The sequence below is a fragment of the Syzygium oleosum genome, unplaced genomic scaffold (assembly GCF_021117445.2).
Source record: "Syzygium oleosum isolate NSW1041296 unplaced genomic scaffold, Sole_v2.1 Sole_v2.23, whole genome shotgun sequence".
In the NCBI taxonomy this organism is placed as follows: domain Eukaryota; kingdom Viridiplantae; phylum Streptophyta; class Magnoliopsida; order Myrtales; family Myrtaceae; genus Syzygium; species Syzygium oleosum.
In genome coordinates, this window is record NW_026607507.1 from 3,880,716 (window position 1) to 3,901,293 (window position 20,578).

The following is a 20,578-nucleotide window of genomic DNA, read 5'->3' on the forward strand; positions in this document are numbered from 1 at the left end:
AAATAAAATGGATAATTATTTTTTCAAATTGAACAAATTGAACAACTTAAAAGGATAACGCTATTTTTTTTTGTCCACTCTTCAAACTTACTGGATTAAAAGCTAAATCGGTTTATCTTGAATTGTTGGACGGACAACGTTAGATATTTTCATATAATTTAGGGTTTCGATTGAACACTTACAAAAAATTCAAATACCATATTAAACAAATTAAAAGTTCAAGGATAACATTGCACATTGAGCCAAAGTTTATAGACTATTTGTGTAATTATTCCTTTGAGAGAAGTAATAAAAAGTCAAAAAGTAAAGAATTAAAAAAAACAAAAAAAAAAGAGGTCATTCTTTTTTCATAATAAAATTTGTTATAAAAGCGCAATTCAGTCCTAAAACTTTTGAAAAGTGCAATCAAATCCCACAACTTGTCACGAAGTTGAGTCCCAAAATTTTCAAAAAGTGTAATAAATGGATGGATTCGATGAGACTAATTTAACAAGTTTTATGATTTGATTACACTTTCCGAAAGTTTTAGAATTTAATTGCACTTTCATGACAAATTTTAAGACTTAGTTGTATTTTTTTAAAAAAATTTAGAATTCAATTGCAATTTCAAAAAGTACAATTCAGTCCTAAAACATTCGAAAAGTGCAATCAAGTCCTATAACTTGTCACGAAATTGAGTCTCAAAATTTTCAAAAAGTACAATAAATAGATGGATTCGATGGACCAATTTAACAATTTTTATAATTTGATTACACTTTCCAAAAGCTTTAGAATTTAGTGGCACTTTCATGATAAATTTTAAAATTTAATTGCGTTTCTTAAAAAAATTTAGGACTTAATTGCAATTTCATAAGAAATCTAAGGATTTTATTTGCACTTATATATATTTTTTGGAAGAGGCGGGGAGGACCTCCTTCCTTTGAAGAAATCCCCTGGGCTATTTCTCGGCAAGCCTCGTCACTCCCCAACTCCGCCTCGAAGCCGATTCACTCGTCGAAGGAGGAGGAGGAGACATGGAAGAGGGAGCGAGCGGCACGGTGACCTCGCTGGCGTCGATGTTCCCGGCGGACGAGGCTCGGAAGGCGGCGGCGCGCGTGCAGGGCGCGATCGCCGAGAAGCGCCGGGAGCTCGACCGCGTCAGGGGTTTCGTCGCCGACAACGCCGGCCTCGTCGGCCTCGTCCAGAAGCTCCCCGAGGAGCTTCACCACGATGTCATGGCATGTTCCCCAATTGCTCCTAACCCGCCTCCGCCTCGTGCCTTTTCTTTTAGCTTCATCGCGCCGATCGGAGCTTTGCGTTGTGCTCAGGACCGGCTGGATTACGTGCTCGTTGTGATTTTCTTGCTGAATTTGGTGGATTGAGGGTTTCTTAGTTTTCGAGTGTTGCCAGGAGCATGTACTGTGTTTGCATTTGTTGACTACGTTGTGTGGTGTGTACTTTGGTGCTCAGTTGTGCAAATGCTTTAGGAAAGAACGTCCATGTTGATGCGTGTAGATGTATGCGTCTTCGAATGCGAGTATACAGAAGGAATGTTTTTTTCCATGGACTGTGCTAATTTCTGTGTGTTTTTTCGTGTAGGTTCCTTTCGGAAAAGCTGCATTTTTCCCTGGCCGTCTCATCCACACCAATGAATTCACGGTATTCTCTCGAAGTGACCTTCTTTTATGGTATGAAGAGAACTTTAGGTATAAAAAAAATTACCTTTCTCATTGGAGAAAGCAATAATTGCGGGCTTTATCTGAGCCTCGTGTAGAATATATCTGTTGGCTATATGCGGCCGGATAATTAGTACTTGACCCTTGTAAAAGGCTACGAGTTCAGCATTCTACCCAGCATGCAAAATTCTTTGGATACTAGCATGGCTTTTTGGAAAACTAGCAGAATTAGATGTTGCAGATGAAATACTCATGGAAATCTGATAGTATTCTAACCATTTCAGGTTCTGTTGGGAGAAGGTTACTATGCCGAGAGGACATCCAAACAAACGGTCGAAATCTTGAGAAGAAGAGGGAAAGCTTTAGAAACCCATGTGGATTCTCTTAAGTCGATGATTGAGGATCTGAAAACTGAGGCCTTGTTTTTTGACAGGACAGCTTCTGAAGCAGCTGTAAGTTTCATCGTATCATGTTTTATCGTCTCAGGATTTGTTATGAGAGGTAATGAGGCTTTATACTTGGAGAACAGAAATCACTGTGGCGTCTGATCTAGGTACTGATATCTAATTGGGGTCATTGAATGATTAGTTCTCTTAGATTTTCTGATGTTAGAAAGCTTTCATGTTTGTTGTCTTTGGTAATCAGATTTGTAATTCACGGATTCTTTCAGGATGATAGCTTGTCTGTGCTCCTTTGACCATTGTTAGACCCGTAACTGGTAGACAACAATTTCATCTAAATTTCTGATGATCATGTGTTTGATTCCTGAATTTGACAAAGATAATTGAATCTCACATGAGAAAAGAAAGAGCTTGTGGACAGCTGATCGAGGTAGATAGTGGACAATGATTCTTACAGTAGCCTATAATGTGTCTTAACCTTCTTGAAGTGTCATGGTGTAGATAAATTTGGCAAACAACTCCACTGGAACATTGATCTCATGAGGGAACTTTGATCCAATTACTGACTAGATAAGGCATATCTGCTGTGCCTCCTCTTTATGCTCTGTTTGGGAGAGTTAGGAAAAGAAAATAGGAGAAGAAAATTCTGCAAATTTAAAAGTTCCCTCCATTTTTCTTCTCACAAAAGTTTGAAATCATCCCCAATTTTCCACACCCATTTTTGTTGCCCCTAATTTTACTTAATTCTCCCAAACAAAGCCTTAATGCTGAAAGACACAATTCTCTTTACAGCTTCAGTGAAGTTTTCAGGCATATTTTCATCTTGACATGTTTTTCTAAGCATCTGCATTCCACTTATACACCAGGAGGGTCTTGTGGAGATAAGGGAAGAACTTTCTGGGGACGAATCTGATGAAGAAGCATCTGAATCGGGTATCTTATGTCCTTATCATTACAGTGTTGCATTCGCTAGTTGTCTTAACCTCTTTTGTCTACTGTAAGTCTGTGTGTTAGTATTCTCATTTGTTAACAAAGGCTTGATGCCCCCACCCCCTCTCACGTTTTAATTCAGGTCGAAAAGAAGATGCTCCTAGCATCTCTGCAAAAGACAAGGGGAAAGTTCTAAACGAAGATGACGAATATGTTCGCCTTATGGCCAAATTGGAGGAACTTGAGAAGGAAGAACTTGCAGCTGAGGCAGCAGACAATATTGAAGAAGAGACAAATGCAGTTGATCCAGATGTAGTCTTGGGGCAAAGTTCTTTCGATCAAAATCTAAAAGATTTGGAGGTACAAATTCAGTATCATCTGCTTTTGACTGGAGATGTGAAGCGAATCACTAGAGAACACCAACATGATACCATATCAACCATTTGAAATTGATTTCTTTCTAGGGGTCTCATTCATTTATAATTCCAAGCCACTCTAAAGATGGACAAGCAAGTAATGAAGAATTCTTGAGTCGAAAGCGACAACAACCAGCTCTACTGGAGAAATTAAATGTAAGATGACCTCTTCATGGACCATTCTTTCCTTTTCTTTCTTGTGGTTGTTTGATTATTGATGGCTTGGATATTCTTATTATTACATATATCATGACAATTGGACTTCCATGTGCAGCCCAATGATCTCACAATCGCATCTTCTCAAAAAGGTTTGTTTTGTGTACTACATCTTGTGCGTTCAATTGGGTTGAGTGAGAAGATAACCTAGTCTGTTCTTCAGAATGAGAAGACACAAACTTTAGGATAAAGATTTCAAAGTTGCATCAAACTCATACTGTGACAAACTTTCCTGACGAAAGTATAGCCGATCTTTCATTGAGTATTTGTTCACATGAGTGCATCTGTCCTCCACCAGAGTATTCTCGTCCTAAGATTGAGTTCTAATTTGTCTATTCACATTCATCGAGGTGATTATGCTTTCATAGTATGTTCTAAACATCTCTCAGTATAAGTATTTGCAGCAAATGTGCCAGGTCAGCTCGTATGTTGGAAAAGAGATTGTTTTGTACAGCTGCTCCATGAAATTAACAATTTCATAAAGATACACGCTAGTTGTCAACCTCTCCTGTATATATTTATGGATCATCTTTCCTATCATTTCATGACTTGGAACATTGATAACATTGGTGGACAATGTTTACTGAAAGCTTCTTCTAGTAGAGAAATTGTGGTTCTATTATTAAGTGGCATACATCCTGCGGTAGATCTAACTGGATATTTATGCAGACAAAACCTCTCATGGGAAACACCCATCACAGAATCTAAAAGGTCCCAATGTTGCAGACAAGAGTCTGAAGTTTCCTGCATTAGAGGAGAATGATCATGCAGGATCATCAAATAATGAGGTACTGAATATCTTCTTTACTTTGCAAATTTATTGGGCATGGCATAGTGAGCAATTCCAAGAAAATTATGAAGTACTTTTGTGGATCTATATTCGTGTTTTCTTTGGGTTTTAAATTACGTCTCCTCAAAGCAAGTTAAAATCTACCTCTTATATGTCTTATGACAGAGTATTATCTACTGAATGGACTGGTAAGCCCATTTGAGGGACAAATTTTGGGTGGCAGTGGCACTCTGGCACTATTATATTAAGCCTGTCAATTTTAGCACGTTACTTCTTTGGTTTCTAACATATAAGAATTGAATTTTTCATTACTGAGTCTCATGATGAATTGTAGAGAATTTATTTGTGGATCACCGATATCTGAAACCTGAAAATGCTAGACCAGAGAAATTACTTCTTTTATGTCTAATATCCTGGAGTCTTATTGCTATTTTATAAACGTGGAACTGGAGATGGTTGAAGAATATCATTCATGCACAAGCCTGTGTTGTGTAGCTAAAGGGACAATGTTCCTTGGAAGAAACCCCTGTTCTCTGGTGGAAACACCATTGACATGACTTTGGCTTCCTGGAAGTATAAATGAGATTATTGAAGCTTGCGTGCCTTGCAGGTGTAAATGTACTCATGATGAAGTTCATTTGCTTGTCAAGCACTGGGAGCTGACTTTCTCCTTGTTTTTTTTATTTTTTTTCAGGTCTCTATTCAACCTTCTAAACCAAAAGTTGATAGTCTCAGGGTGCGTTCTTGAATAACTTCATTTGCTCTTTGTAGACCTGGTTAATTCCTCGGACAAACAATAGTAGCAACATATAACAAGAACGATTGCCCATCAACGGAAATTGTTTGCAGGCATTTACTGGCTCTATCATTGAGCGTTCCCCCAATCTTCCAATTAATCCAGGGGAGCCCTCTGCAACTTCATCACAGGTAGGATTGCAGATCCATGCAGCTGCTCTGATGGTAGTATGAGAGCTGTGTTGCCTATGACTAATGAAGTAACTTCCAACTTTCTGCAGGTTCCTGGCTCTCAATCTTCAAAACCAATGTCCAGATTCAGAATGCAAAGGAAATAGATGCCGGTGCAGCTTCTTTAAGTATGTTTCATCTCAAGCAGCTTCATGGATGACAGAGTTTCAAGTGAAGTGTTCGAGGATGTAGAGCATGCAGTGTTTTGGACTACACACAAGTGATTCATCGCTTTGGCCCACTGGTGCTTCGTTTCTGATCAGTCTTTGGCTGGTCATTGAGAAAATGCAGTTTGACATGGAAGCTGGACATACTGCTTGTGTCTCTAGTTTGAGGTCCAGCTATGAATTATAAGAATGTGATCCAGAGAGAGAGAGAGAGAGAGAGAGCTTAGTTCACGCATAATGACCATAATAACTGGAAATGTGCGTGAGTTGATCAGACATTCCTTGGAAAGATAACGCATCCTTTGCAAATTTGCGATACTGATTATAAGTACCAGGAACAGTTGAATGTTAGAAAGCCTTTTGCCTGTATACAACTGCATATCATAAAGAACGGTGCTTATCTGTCCCACTCTTCCCTGTTTCCAAGGACTGCCATCCCGATAGTACATTGTGACAGATACAATGACTTGGTACTGATTAATTAATTTAAGCTGGAACCAAGTTCATTTTCAGTATGTCAGCAGTAAAACATTCTTAGAAGCTGAAGTCGGCTTGAAGTATAATAGGATGCTTCATGAATCTTGAAATTCGGCAATATATATAAGAATCGACCCGTGGCTCGCATGGCAGTTGATGTATCATAAATCAATTTCACTGGGAATCTGTACACAATTTCAACGTGAGCAGAGAATATGACTATGTAGAACTACTGAAATAGAATATGTGCACTGAGTTCCCATCTTTTTCAGGCGCCTCGAGCAATTACATCTGTACAAATTGATATAAAGAGTAGGGATTATATATTTTGTACAATATGCACACTGTTGACCCTTGGTCGTACAGGTTATAGTATTACTCTACGATTACATATGTTAAGGGATACTTCAACCATTCGGAATCTTTCGCTTTCTTCCCTTGAAGTCATGAAGCACCTTTTTCCGCTCTGAAGGAGTTGCCAATACTAGCCACTTACTGAACTCGATCTCGTTCATACCCTTAAACTGTGCAAGGAGCTTAAATTGAGCTTTCTTCCAATTCCTGGTTGTAGACGCCTCCGTTTCTCCACCATCGGAACTCAGTTTTCTTTTACTCTTAAAACAAACTGAGAGCTGCTTATCATTCTGGGGCATATTTACTTCCGGATTTATTTCAGTTCCCGGACCAAAATTGACAATGTGCTCATTTCGGTGAGCATATACAATACCTGACCATCACAACATCCATTAATCCAAAAGGACCAACCAAAGTCAGTTAAATTCTAATGCTAATTCCCTTTGCTCACTTCACATGAAAAAAAAAAGCACACTATTCACAAAGGTACAATTTCGAAGGATATTGCATGTGAAAATTTTTAAAATGGACTAAACGAGTGAACATGTATGAGATTTTTCAAATGAGATTTTGGCTCGGACATGTATGAGATTTTTCAACACATTGTCATGGGCAGTTAATGCAGCACTCCAGTTGACCATGGAAAAATATATCGTAAGTCAGACGGCCAAATATCACAACCTATTCACAGCATTCGATCTACTGTCACTGGCCTATAAATGCAAACTTCCTACTTCCATTATTCCCTTCTTTGTTCTCACATTAGTCAACTATTTAAGGACGAGCACTAGGAGAGCAGTTGCACCAGCTAATCCGCTATAACTGTAAACCAAAGGTTTGCCTTAGGAAAATATAGTATTAGGAAACCTTTTAGAAGTCACAATGCCAGGAAAGAATAAACCTTAATCATGCCAAAAAAAATCATTAAGAAGTTTCGTCTTAGGGGTTTCTCCAATAAATTGAAGATAATGTAGCGTCCATACTTAGGAAATGTCGAGGTTTGACAATATTTGCCAAACTAAGAGGGCTGTTAAGAATTATACACCCTAAGTTAGTCTGTCCATACTTAGGAAATGTCGAGGTTTGACAATATTTGCCAATCTAAGAGGTCTGTTTAGAGTAATACACCCTAAGTTAGTCTGGTATAACAACGCCCATAATGCAGCTCTTCATCTTATATAGGCACTATTTAACTCCACAAATGAGTGCATTTTCATACGTCCACTAAGGCAAAACTTCTCCTGAGAATGCCAATGTACAATGACAAATCCAATGAAGAGAAAAGTGTGCCTTTTTCAGACACAACAAAGGTCATAATTTACACCAGACATCAGTAGAAAAGAACTGCTAATTATAATCGGGAAGAAGCAAATCCATGAAAGATATGACGACTCAATTATCGAGAGATTTAGCTGCAAAATGAACTTACCCAAGTCTTCAAGTGTTGGCTTACTGGTCATAGCTTTTTGTTGATCATAAAGCTTTCTATTCTTAGAGATCATTGTTGTACTGACTTCCTCTTGAGGAACATCACTGTTACCACATTCTGTTGATTTGTGCTTTGCATCAAGGTGTGTTTCACTTTTCAGTCTTTGTTCCCCATGTAGTTCAATAATCTCACTAGTGAAAAGTTTATCAGACAGATCATGGAACAAATTGCAGATTCCGAAAAGCTCGCCCTGGAACTCCTTGCAGTCCTGGAAACCGAGGGCAAGACAGCATCAAAAGCCAGTATATAACCTATAAACACATCAGAAAAATCAAAGCAAGCAGAGTTACTTTACCTGCACTCCCTCAAAGTATCTCTTTTCCATTTTTCCAGAAACGGCAATGTTGGATAACTGCTGCTTGTACACTTGCCGAGAATAAATGAGTTCTTCAAGAGAGCCAGCTGCGAGAAGACGGAAGACCAGAACATGCCGTTTCTGCCCAAAGCGGAAGGACCTGTCCTGGGCCTGTAAATCATGGGCAGGATTCCAGTTTGGATCAAATATTACCACACGGTTTGCACTGACAAGATTCAGCCCAAGCCCACCAGCTCGTGTTGATATAAGGAAAACCTGAAATTATAAGAGCACATCAGCAGTTGTAGTTCAGTGATCCTATAACATGATTTTCAGCACAAATCTTGACCTGTTTGCTTGGACTAGAATTAAAGTCATCAACAAGAGTCTGACGTGCATTGGCTGGAGTAGAACCATCGAGTCTTGAAAAGCAATAACCTTTGCGTATGAGAAATTTCTCAAGTATGTCCAACATCCTGAAATGGTAGTCAACTTCAATCATGGCGATGGATTAATGGAAGGGCAGAATAAATCAGTAACAACTATAGCAAAATGTTCAGCCATCTCTAAATTTGACTCCATATACAAAAATTCTATGACCAGATGGTAGTAGTCCCTTAAAATTTGATTCTCATGGATTTATGAGCATTCCCACAATATGCCAAACTATCCAGTGATACAAGGTATGCTGATGTTGAAAATTACCAGAACATACATTGTCCTGACGATTATGTATACTTCTTTATCACTAAAAGAATGATGAGGATTACGTGCAGATTTACCCATGATGCACAGAAGCACATGCACATGCATATGCACATGCAGTCTTCATAACTGAGATAACTTGGCAGGGTATGCCACATCAAATCGAAAAAGCACTCAGATTAGGTAACTTGGTAAAGAACGTTTAGTAGATACCTGACCGAGTAACTAAACAGAAGAACCTTATCACCTTGAGAGATCCAGGAGAGCATTAATTTTTCAAGGGCTCGCATCTTGCCACAATGTTTAACATCACTCAGGCCCATGAAGCTCTCATTCTGGGTATTCCCACCCACCATATCAATATCAGAGCCAAAAACAGCGGCGGCAAATTCAGCGTCCTTTTTTTGCTTATCTGGTTCATCCCTAGGGTTAGGCTTAATCAATTCCAGGTGATTGCTTATCTGTAAGGTAAGTCAAATTGCAGACATGCCATCAGCGTAAGTGCTCACAGAATATCAAGTGCTGAAAAAGAGAATTAGCATGACTGGCATTCAATTGATAGAAATTTGGAGCATTGAGTCAATTACAAAGTAATAGATTAAGTACATTTCAATTTTACATTATCCATGCTGATCTCTAGAATTGGACTCATTCTCATCATCCCTATGCTCATAATTTAATATCCTCCAGCAGAAACTCTCTCTCGCTCTCTCGGCCTGACATATGGACAACGAGAAAGGCCACAACACGCATGAATCATTGTCTACCAGTGTATGCATATTCTATGAGATAAAATTTAATCATACTTCCAAAGATGGCGAGCTTATTTTGAAGAGGACACCTTTGGTCAATATCCAAATTTGGATCTTCCAATCTATATTCAATGTTGCAACGAATGACCATAGATCATCCGCTCTCAATGCAAATCCTACATTCTCATTTAAGACCTCACTCGTCCAAGAAAGATACAACTGGATATCAAACAGGATTGAATGGCTGATATAATTAATTATGGGGGGTAAACCAATTCAATTGAGAAATAGACAAAAATTTGCAAGCTCATTCACCTGCTGAAGCTTGATCAGGCAAGGAAGGACAAGGCAAAATGGACATGAATCACAACCCTCGTGGTTATCCCTGTGAAGGTGAGGCCAAATGATCCCATCTGGTACAGTCCTCTTGCAACATTCAACTTGACTAAGTGGGCTTCCACAACTACAAGGGATGTCCTTATTTATTAGGCACTGGATATCTGGCAACTGTAACATTCTCCTATACACTCTTTTTTGTAATTCACTCATGGCACAGAACACGACATTATCTTCCTTACCCATCATAAGATGCCCAATAGTCTCCTCTTTCGTCCTTCTCAGCATATATTTACGAAGAACTCCCACTAGGTGTTGTTTTCGCTTATCAGCAATCTGGACAAATTTTTCTGGAGCAGAGGATCGCTGACCATGCTTGAGAGGTTCATCGTAGAAGTCCCGAAAATGCTCCCTCGTCCCCAAGGATCCCGGTGCGACCAAATCGAATAAATTAAACAGTTCCATGATCTTATTCTGCATTATTGTTCCCGTTAGACCAAAACGCCTGGGGGTCTTGATATCTAAACACGATGCATAGAGCTTCGATTTCTCGTTTTTGAGCCGATGTGCCTCATCAACTATCACAACCACCCATTTAATATCGGACAAGATGCTACCATGAATTCTGTACGTGTCAAAACTGGTTATAAGTACCTCGGTAGCATGAGCATCTAACTTCTCAAGAATAAGTTCACGATTCGCACCATGATAGATGGATATAGCAAAGGCTGCCCACTTAGAAAATTCACTTTCCCAATTATGGATTACAGAGGTGGGGCAAATTATTAAAACAGGTCCCTTCTTCTGTAATTGACCTTCCTTTGAACCCTTAAGACTCTCAGATTCTGCATCTTTTCCAAAAATAGCAGCCAGAAATGCAATTGTTTGAATGGTCTTCCCAAGCCCCCTGCTCCCAAAAAAGTGCACAAATATAAATTTAAATTTGCTATCTTGCCTAGATTGGTATTGCAAGCAAAAGCGAATATGGCCAAAATTTAAAAAGTTGGTCATGCGCACAAGCACAAATGCATCATAAAAGGCATGCCTAAGCTCACATGATTGCTGACATCTAGCAAGAAGAGTGCAAAATAAACACAATTCTCTTCTAGTTTGCATAATTTCGCGCGTGCGCGCAAACAAGGGAGGTTCGTATTCATCCCATCAATGTGGAAATTATCGAGATCTTAGACAATCTACAAATCATCACATCATCTTGAAGAGCTATAAGACCCTTAATCGGATCTGTCAAAACAATTCACTTTAAAGACAATTAACTCATTATACCCCTTCTGTTCCAACTAAAAATGAGAAGCAAGGAATTATTTTCTCCATGTGACTAATATATCATTCTAAGCAACACAGATAAGAAAAGCTACTTACATGTCATCACCAAGAATCCCTCCATGATTGTTTTTGTACAAATTATACAAAAACCTGACGCCCTCCCTTTGATGCTCGAGCAACCTGCAATTGATGGATGAGGGAACCTGCACGTTCATCCACTTCAACATCAACTTTCTTTTTCTTTTTTTAGGTTGGGGGGTGGGGGGTGGGGGGGGGTTGTGTTTGGAGCTAGCTAATTCATGACCGTTAAGTGCTTCATCTCTTCCTTTCAAATGAAAAGAGGAAGCAAGTAAATAGGTACGCTCTGCTTGCGTACTTCATCAGCTGGAGAATCACGTAAACAGAGCCCACCAATTTGACCATTTTCGCCGTTTTGCCCGAGCACTTCTATAGGGACAAGATAAAGTCTTTTATGCTTAAGCGATCGCTAATCCTCAAAATGAATCGAGCCCAACAGTTTTTTTTATCACCTGCACTTTCCTTTCAGAAGCACAACTACTCCGCCATTTATATTTTCTCCCCAAACAACATCAAAACACAAATCACTTCACCTGAACGACCCGAGCTTCCCCGTCCGAAGACAGGACCAACGGCTCGAAAGGCCCCGTCGGATCAAACTGGAAGCTCGCCGACTTCGGCCTCCCGAACGCCGCCCTCACCTTCTCCTCTTCCTCCTCCTCCTCACCATCTTCTTCCTCCTTGAATCCAGCAGCGCCGCGATCCTCCTCAGCACGGGCACGCGGGGGGCGCTCCTCCTCCGACGAGGAGGAGAAGAAGGAGGAGCCCTGGAGGCGCAGGAGCTGCTTCGAGAGAGACGACTTCGGGGGCTTCCGGAGGTTCCCGGGCTCGAGCTCTTGCGCCGGCGAGGGCTTCGGCGGGGAGGTGGAGGTGGAGGCGGAGCCGCCGCCGCCGCCGGCGGTGGGGAGGGAGGACGAGGGAAGGAGGCGCGAGCAGGGCTTGAGCGTCTCCTTCAACGCGTGCAGTGACATAGAAGCGAAGGAGATGGTTGCAGGCAGGCAGGCAGCTTCATCGATTCGATTCCAGCTTTGGATTTCCGCACCCCCGCTGAAATCAAGACAAGAGGAGAGGCCTCGGGATTTGAAAAAAACAGAAAACCAAAAACGGTCGGGTCGGGTCGGTTCTCAGATGGAGGTTCGGGTTTGGTAACCCGGGTTTTGGGCCTCTTGCGGCCCATTTTGGTCGCGCGCCTTGTTTCTTGACGCTCCAAATTTCGGAACGGTAATTAGGATTTTTAGGAAGTTACCAACAAATCTGAAATTCTCTTTTTTTCGGGCCAGTCCTGAAGTTATCCATTTTGTGTGGCTCATTGCTAATTGCTGCTCAGATGAGCGAACTGGGGGAGTTGGATGGTTTTGGCTTACGCCCTAAGCTACTTGATTTGAGCTAATCTAGCTAGGCGGGGTGGTAGTTAACCCTCGTTCGATGGCGCATCGTACCTCATGTTAAGACATTATAGAGACAAACGGAAAAATTAAAAGGTGGTCGAGCGTTTTTTCTTTTCTTCCTTCCCGGAGTTCGTGTTACTAATAATGCTAATGTCCTTATAATTATGAGGACATGGAATCGCGTGGATCGCGAGACAAATTTCTCAAATGATGAGAATTTTAGGAAGATATTCTAGACCGATCGTGTTAAGACAAGTGTCGCGTGAATCGCAAGACAAATTTCGCGCGAAGCCCGAAAGATAAATGCTTCTCATTTTCCTTGCTAGAGAAGCCGCGAAAGAAGTCGAATTGCCGTAACCATGGAATTCCAATGGGCACCGAATTCTTCTCACGTAATCCCAAAATCCAATTCCAAAGGAATCGAAACTCAAATCATCTTCCCGTCCAATGCCTTCTTCTTCACCTTTATCGCCTCCCCTCTCTCCTCTCCAAATGGATCAAGTCCGGCTTCTATTGATTCTAGTCACGACCCCCCCGGCCATGTACGTCAAACCGCCGTCCCGTTCAACCCGCGCGCGTTCCGACCTCAATCATTTCTCGAGCCATGAGCGCGGCGCCGACGGAACCGCTTATACAGGTGGGGATGCAACTTACATTGAGGAAAGCCCTCAGTTGTTGAAGGGCGTAGCTTATAAGTTGAGCTAATTAGAAACACTTCATATCTCAGAAACTGCATATATAAAATTCTCTAATCAGAGGCTACTTTACCCCCAAGCACCGAGCCTAAAAAAAGTGTCATCCTAGGACAGCAAGAACCGAGTGACAGTTAAAAAGGAAATAAAATCGAGGACGAAAACAAAAATCCATGGAGCATCATCATATCAAAGGGTCATCAACAGAGTTACTTCTCATCTCACAAAGATGAGTGGATCCCTTATGAATCACATAGTAAACAAGAGAAACATGGGAAGAAGAAACTATTAAGCAAAGCCAAATCAGTCTGTCTGAAATGTCTGGCAAAAAAAAAAATCTCCTCGGAATCATAAGTGAGCCTTCGGTTTTTTCGCGGTGACAATCCGTGAGATCCAGAGTCCTTGGCTAAATGCTTGGTTGAATAGAATCCGTGTCTGCATAGACCCGGGCATCCATGATAACACAGCTACTGGAGCCAGGACAATCACTCCAAACATTATATCATAAAGACGAGCCAAGGAAACAACCCTGCCCCAGATCCAAGTGGGCTTCAGGATCGGCCGAAGAACTTGCGCTATCAATACGAGGCCATATCCGGTGGGGATGAATGCCAACAAAATGGTGATGATATCCATTAACTTGAACTGCGTAAACTTCAGCAATGCAACCAACGCAAGTGTTCCTAGTATAATGATGAGGAACTGCACAAGTCGATAGTAGATGTGTTTTCTTGCCGCCCACTTGTCCCAGGCATATGATATAAGGACATGGACCCCCAAAATTACTGAGAAACAAATCAAAGAGAGCAAGTAGATGGCAATTCTTCTACTTCCAGCTGTGATTCCGAGTTGGTATACAACCCCATAGTGGAAAAGGAAGAAGCGGAGATCCAAGATCACCTCTACTAGTTTTCCCCAATGACCTGTTGTTCTTAGATGATCTTGCTCCTCATACCACCACACTTCCCAACTCTCTTCAGCTTTAGTAAACACACCGCTGCGGAACCATATCCAGTTCATGAAATCGTCAAAGTCATGCACTGTCTTCAACCAATCGAAACCAAGAGGGTTGAACAGAAAAGGAGCCATAATCCATGAAACAACAAGGAACCAACTTGATATGGTCAAGGCTATGTAAGTGAAGGTGTTTTTCTCGGTAGGGCCGTGTGATGCATAAACTGTGAGTATCAGGCCAAGTTCAATCGCCTTCACAAAGTGACTACGGGCATAGAGCCGGTAGTTCTCTGCAAAACTCTCATGCTGCACGACAAATCCACGTCCTGTGGGACGATATTTCGCACCACCATGAAGAATGGTCCGGCCAAAGTAGTGGGCATGAGTTCCCATAGAAAACGTGTAGAAAACAGATGATAACTGGAGCTGCATGGTCATGAAGTGCCATATAGCTTGAAGAAATCCATTCTGAAGGGAATTCTCCACTATCATAGGGAGTGCCGTGAATAGACTCAGTTGGATGATAAATAGATTTAGAATTGTACCGAGTGCTTTACTGTCATTGCTGCTGCTCGCAGCGGCACCTTCAAGCCCATTAGGGCAAAGATAGAGCCGGCCCCATAAAAATGCATAGACTGCCAGGATGACCATCGTTGTGTTAAAGAAGGATCCCACAGTGGTGTAAAAGAACGACAGCATACGGAAGAAGTCAAGCCGATGGCCCAGCCAATAGACATCTCTGCTAAGGAGCTGTTCACCATTTCCGGCAGCAACCTTGGCTTCAACCATCGATATCTGATTCATTCCAACTTCCCTCCCCTTTCCCACTTGTATGTACTCATGGTGTGTGACCTTGCCTCCTCTCATTGTGCAATTAAATCCTGCGAAAATACCTTCGCTAATGTTGATCATTCTGGATGCTTTACTAATACCGCCCCTGCTTAGGAACCAAAACCTGTCCAAAACATCTGAATGGCCATAATGCATTCGAACTTTCAAAGGATGAGCCAAGACGCGTTGCCCCAACGTGACAAAACTCATCTCTTGAGCTGACACAAACCCAGCAAGCGATGAAATTGAACCAGTGAAGATGTGTTCTCTAACCCCCAAGATGGTAGGCTTCCGTATGCCATAGTAAGTCTGGAATTCTTCCAGCAGATTCCGCATCTTGAGTGCCTCCTCGAAATAGTTGTCTTGGTTCATGTCAATAGTCTGGACGGCATCGCCACGGGTGAAAATGAGGGCATGGTTCTGGTTTTCCGGTTTTCCCTCTCCAAGCTTCAAGGGACCTGGCAATTGGACCCTGTATAATTCTACTTCCTCCTGGCGTTGCTGATCGTACTTGACCAGAACAGAATAGTATTCCTTTTCATCCCCCCTGGTGGAGACTTCATCCTCATAAGCTACTCGGAGCGCTTCATTGTTTTTCATCAGGTTCAATATTTCCTCTGCACGGGGATCTTTCTCTGCCTTTTGAGAACCATAAATCTGGCAAGCGACCACGTATGTGTATTTCATCGCAGCGGTGCCGGATATATGGTCTTCGGACAAAAGATTGACTGAACTAATGCTGGTACTAAAACTCTGGTAAGAAGGCGACTCTTCCGAGCTGGAACTGTTCACGCTGCCAACGTGCCTCACTGAGTCCAGTCTTTTTACTAAATTTTGAATGTCCACCTCCGATGCAGAATCAAGAAAAGCCAGCATCTTAAGTGCTCGATAGTAATACATCATTCCTCTGACTGTTCGAGCAAGTGTCTGGCCTCTGTATGACGCCCAAAGCCTAAGATCTCTCAACTTGGCCATTGTTTCGTCGTCCTCATCAGCCTTCTTCACCTTTCTTTCTCTGAGCATTCTCTCTATGAAATTTTTCCACTCATCAGGATATACAGTCTTCAAATAAAACAAAATGTAAACTCCATCTTCGTTCTTTTTGAGAAGCTGTTCTTTGCTGTACAGTACCTCTTCGTTGTAGTAAGGAGTCAGAACGCTGAAACCCAACATTTTCTCCACGTTGGGTGCGTGTGGCATGTTCATAAACAGCGAATTACTGAAAAAGGAAATTCGCCGTCTCGCCTCAACATTTGAAGGAACTTTGTGCATAGAGTCCCTCGAGGTAAGAATGGTGTGCAAGCGACGAACCTGCCAATGGAACTTGTTATCACTCGGATCAGGCAATGCAACTGCATCCACGAAAAGCAATCCACTGCCAGAAGACAAGCCATCCTCCTCCAGCTGCTTGTTCTTCCGCCTCTCTACGAAAAATTCTCTAATAGCAATCTGATAAAGGGCCTGCAGAGTGTGCACAATTTTGTCCAAATCTTTCTCTGAATCTTTCAATAGCTCAGCCAACTTTGATAACTTGTCATGAATCTTAGGCAACACGGACAACTTGAAAAGCTTCGAAAATTTCTCAACCTCGATGGAGTGATCAATCTCTTGGAACAAATCAGTGAGGATGGAATACTCCTTCGAGTCGACTTTAACGATTTTGCGCAGCAAGTGCTTGACACTGTCATATGCTTCGATCACAGCGCAGCGCCTGTACTCATTCTTGCAGATCTTATACCAGAGCCACCTGTCAGGAGCATCAACTAGCTCCTTGGCCTGTCTTAAAGCAAGCAACAGCTCATTGCAAAGGAGAAAACATGGCCAGGATATAACTCTAACACTCCAATCACTCCTTGGTAGCTCCAAGAGCTCAACTTCCCGGTCAGATACTATATCCTCTTCCCTAAATATGGTTATGATCTCATTCCAAAGCAAAGCGAACCTCAGCGCTTCGATCTGATTAGGTTCGAACTTCTGGTACGGCTTGCCCAGTCCATACCTCAGCTTCAACCGGTGAATAACATCCTGAAACTTGTTTCCTATCATTTGCCAAAGCTGCTCCTCAGGCATCAGATTAAACTGAACAGCGCTAGCGAAGAACTGGAACCGCAATCTCACCTGCTCGAGACTTCGTATCTCACCCAAGTGATCTAACAACCCGACTATTGCTCCAACCAATGACGAATAGATCGAGTACCAAATCTGCAGATCCATGAGGTAAATAAGCACCACGGGGAGCCACAATAGCCCAACCGCGAACCTGTTGCTGTCGCTGAAGAACTGGTGCCACTCATATTTCCCATCTCGCAGCTTCAAGAGCTGTTTTGTGGGTTGGATCATGGGCTTAATTTGCAGGAAGTAGCTGAATAAAAATTTGGTGCCTAGTACAAGTATCCAAAATAGAGAGTACTTCACACTATCGACCAGACCTTCTCTAAGGCCACGACCCACGAAGATGGGGCTCTGGAACCACCACGTGAGCAGGTTGAAGATCGTCCAGTTTGCTTTCTCTAGGCAATTTTGAATCCATGGAATGATCATCAGGGCCAATCCCAACACCTCCGGAAGAACAAAGAGGAAGGCCAGCTCGAGAAAATTCACCAATTTCTTGTTCGCCTCTTGCGACCACCTCTTATCAGCATTTCTTTGCGACCAAATCCGTCCATAGAACAACACAAAAGCAATCACCCAAAGACCAGCCACAACAATCTTCATCACCATCCTCACTCCTAACAACATCGTTTCTCTTGACACCAAGAGGTACTGCATCCCGGCATCGAGCAGGGACTGCAAGAACCTCATCCCACTCCAAGTCATGAAAATAGTCAAGACCTTGACTTGAAGGTCCCTGCTCTTCAATGCCTGCCATGGATACTCCTTATCATTGTGCCAAGCCACAATGATAGCAGCTTGCAGAAACAGAACCAACATCACCCACAATCGATCGAAGCTCCGGAACAAGTTCCAAAACGTCCTCTTCTCCATGAACCCTGTCTTGCCAACTCGATGTCTCCTCTTGCCACTTGTGAAGAAGCTACTTCTGCGATCGATCGGCCATCCCAACTTTGCAAAGCACCTTCCAGACCAGAAGTACTCATTAATATCATCATAGTTCCTCCATGCATCGTGCGGCGCAGTGCCATTCTTGCTCTGATCGACCTCTTTCTTAATCGTGTTGTAAATCGGCTTTACGACTTTTTTCAAAAAGGCGTTCTTTCCGGAGACCAAAGGCAAAACGGGCTGTCCGGTGTTTGGGTCTATGTAATCCTCCAAGATCTTGTTCATTTCCATCGCCATGTTGTGGAAGATGTAGCAAATGCACTCCGGCATGAAACGCAGGTTCGCCGACTCGCCCCACACAAGCAGATAGAGCGAAACGTAGAGGAGCTCGCGCCGTAGATTTGAGACGCCCTCGCGGTTTTCAGAGATCCAGATGATCGACTTCCTGCCCAAGTAAGAGCACCAGAGGGTGTAGTTCCGGAGGAGCTGCTTCCGGAAGTGGCGGACTACGGCGACGTCGAGGGCCTCAATATTGTCGGGCTGTGACGTGAGCCGCATTTGGAGGTTGGCGAGATGGAGGACGAGGTGCTCCCGCTGGTTCCGGACGTTGTCTTCCTGGAAGCCAAAGAAGAGACGGAGCCAGTCGAGAAGGTCGTAGTCTGGGCGCCACCGGGAGCATGGCGGCCGGCGGAGGTTCCCGATGGAGCACAGGGCGGCGCAGGCAGCACGGACCTCCGCGGAGCGGAGGGACGAGTGGTCGGCGCGGATGGTGGGGACTGGGATGATGTTGTGCGGTGGTCCTTGATCATCACCACCAGGCGGGGGCTGGCCGGGCCTGGCACGACCCGTCGGGTTGCCGGGTGTATTCGGGTGGCGACGGCGGGTCATCTGGTTGGGGTTTCTGTGTGGGGCTCGGTGGTTTGTGACCGCGAGTCGGTTATGCGGTGGTGGGTCGGCTTTGGTGAAGCTTCTGGACTGAAGATGGCAAGCATGATCAATGGTCACGCCATGGCAGAGGGAGATAGAAAGAGAGGCGCGTTTTCGCGGGATTCAATTGTTTTGTGCGACGCACGAGCTTTGAGCTCTCCACTTTTTAACTTTTAGGACCAGGGTCACCTTAAGCAAACTACTTCTAATGCGATTCCTTCTTTTAGTTTATTTAAAGATAGATGCGGTCTGGTCTGAATATCATTAAGAAAGACTAAAGAGGGGGTTTGGGAAAAGAAGTATCATAGGACCACTGATCGGCTCCATTTGTTTTATTTGGATTTTCGCATGTTGTTATGATTCTTTGCTAATCTAAAGCACCAATCGAATAGCAATCCGGGCAGGGCGACAAAGTGCGACAAAATTCAGACAAAGTAAAGCAATAGTTTGTGTTCTTGAAGTTGTTGTTATTAGGAAACGATACGTACCATAGATCCTTCTTCCACCGTAGTAAAAGACCCGTTAATTGTCGTTATCTGAGTTCACGGGAATCATTCTCTGCTAACTCTGAAAATATGCATGCATACATAGGTGTGCGACTCGAGCTGAAGTTCCATATATGCAACGATTATTGTAAATTTATGCTGAAATGATTCGGTAGATGTCTAGTTTATACCGGAAAAGTTGTCCAAAAAGTTCTAAACATATTGCACTTTTGCCAATTCAGTCATAAACCTTTCAATTTTGTCAATTGAGTCCTAAACTTTTTACAATAATCGTGACACATGTTAATAATCACATTGGTAAAATTGAAAGGTAAGTGCAATAAGTTTAGAACTTTTTGGACAATTTTTCCGGTTTATACCTCATGTGATTTGACCCGATATCAAGTGGATTGTAGAATTTATGACAAAATGTCTTAACCGAAATAATTAGCAGTGACATAATGTCAATTTACGAAAAAAAAAAGGAGAAATCTTGAAGTTTAAAAAAAAATTCACGCAAACTTAAACATTTAATATGACATAGCATAAAGCTTAAAGTCACTCAAATGCCATTTTCAATGTGAATATGCTTAAAGTTACTCAAACTTAAAGTGCTTTTTGCCAAGCATGTGCCAACATGACGTGTCTCCCAGTAGTTTTAGTTATTGAAAGGAATTGTTGCTTAATAAATGTGTATTTTTTTAGCAGAGTTCCGACTTATAATGTGAAAATTACATGATATTTTAGTACAGTTTGACGTACAAAAATCGTAAGGTCAAGGCAACGAATGAACTCCCCGTTTCCTCATTTCGATTTTTACAACGTGTGAAACTTTGCTCAAAAGAATTTCGAACCGTTCTCTTACCATGTCAGATTAATTTTATTTCACAAAAAATTAGAGAGAGAGAGTCTTGAATAGGCCAAAGGTGTGTTTCTATCGCATCGACCACAAAATGAATGTAACTAATCGACATATAATATATATCGGTA

The 20,578-nt window shown here is 42.3% G+C and overlaps 2 protein-coding genes, 1 non-coding gene and 1 pseudogene across 3 annotated transcripts; 1 reads left to right on the plus strand and 3 right to left on the minus strand.

The window, feature by feature from the left end:
• The first annotated feature begins 920 nt into the window (after positions 1–920).
• Positions 921–5,932, plus strand: LOC115682278 (uncharacterized). Its single transcript, XM_056321569.1, has 11 exons — positions 921–1,352; positions 1,579–1,638; positions 1,940–2,107; positions 2,923–2,989; positions 3,129–3,346; positions 3,451–3,558; positions 3,677–3,710; positions 4,288–4,406; positions 5,103–5,144; positions 5,258–5,335; positions 5,425–5,932. Exons 1-11 carry the CDS (start codon positions 1,014–1,016, stop codon positions 5,479–5,481), a joined length of 1,290 nt encoding a protein of 429 aa, XP_056177544.1. The 5' UTR covers positions 921–1,013; the 3' UTR covers positions 5,482–5,932.
• A 308-nt stretch (positions 5,933–6,240) lies between these two features.
• LOC115682275 (switch 2) lies at positions 6,241–12,349 on the minus strand. The gene is made up of 8 exons (XM_030606445.2): positions 11,845–12,349; positions 11,330–11,436; positions 9,929–10,856; positions 9,075–9,322; positions 8,506–8,632; positions 8,157–8,432; positions 7,802–8,069; positions 6,241–6,745 (listed from the first exon to the last, which is right to left on the minus strand). The coding sequence occupies exons 1-8, from the start codon at positions 12,280–12,282 to the stop codon at positions 6,426–6,428; spliced, it is 2,712 nt and encodes a 903-aa protein (XP_030462305.1). The 5' UTR covers positions 12,283–12,349; the 3' UTR covers positions 6,241–6,425.
• Positions 12,350–13,551: 1,202 nt separating this feature from the next.
• Positions 13,552–19,732, minus strand: LOC115682266 (callose synthase 12-like; annotated as a pseudogene).
• Positions 16,015–16,085, minus strand: LOC115682409 (small nucleolar RNA J33). Its single transcript, XR_004005883.1, has one exon. It is a non-coding gene; the product is annotated as a small nucleolar RNA J33 (small nucleolar RNA).
• Positions 19,733–20,578: the final 846 nt, after the last annotated feature.

What these genes read in the sequence shown, in the direction of transcription:
- LOC115682278 (XM_056321569.1), top strand. Translation starts at nt 1,014, where the DNA reads ATGGAAGAGGGAGCGAGCGGCACGGTGACCTCGCTGGCGTCGATGTTC. An exon ending in AATCGCATCTTCTCAAAAAG is followed by an intron (nt 3,711 to 4,287) that starts GTTTGTTTTGTG and finishes ATATTTATGCAG; the next exon opens with ACAAAACCTCTCATGGGAAA. An exon ending in CAGGATCATCAAATAATGAG is followed by an intron (nt 4,407 to 5,102) that starts GTACTGAATATC and finishes ATTTTTTTTCAG; the next exon opens with GTCTCTATTCAACCTTCTAA.
- LOC115682275 (XM_030606445.2), bottom strand. Translation starts at nt 12,282, where the DNA reads ATGTCACTGCACGCGTTGAAGGAGACGCTCAAGCCCTGCTCGCGCCTC. An exon ending in GGGATTCTTGGTGATGACAT is followed by an intron (nt 10,857 to 11,329) that starts GTAAGTAGCTTT and finishes TTTTGGGAGCAG; the next exon opens with GGGGCTTGGGAAGACCATTC. An exon ending in CTGTTTAGTTACTCGGTCAG is followed by an intron (nt 8,633 to 9,074) that starts GTATCTACTAAA and finishes CTACCATTTCAG; the next exon opens with GATGTTGGACATACTTGAGA.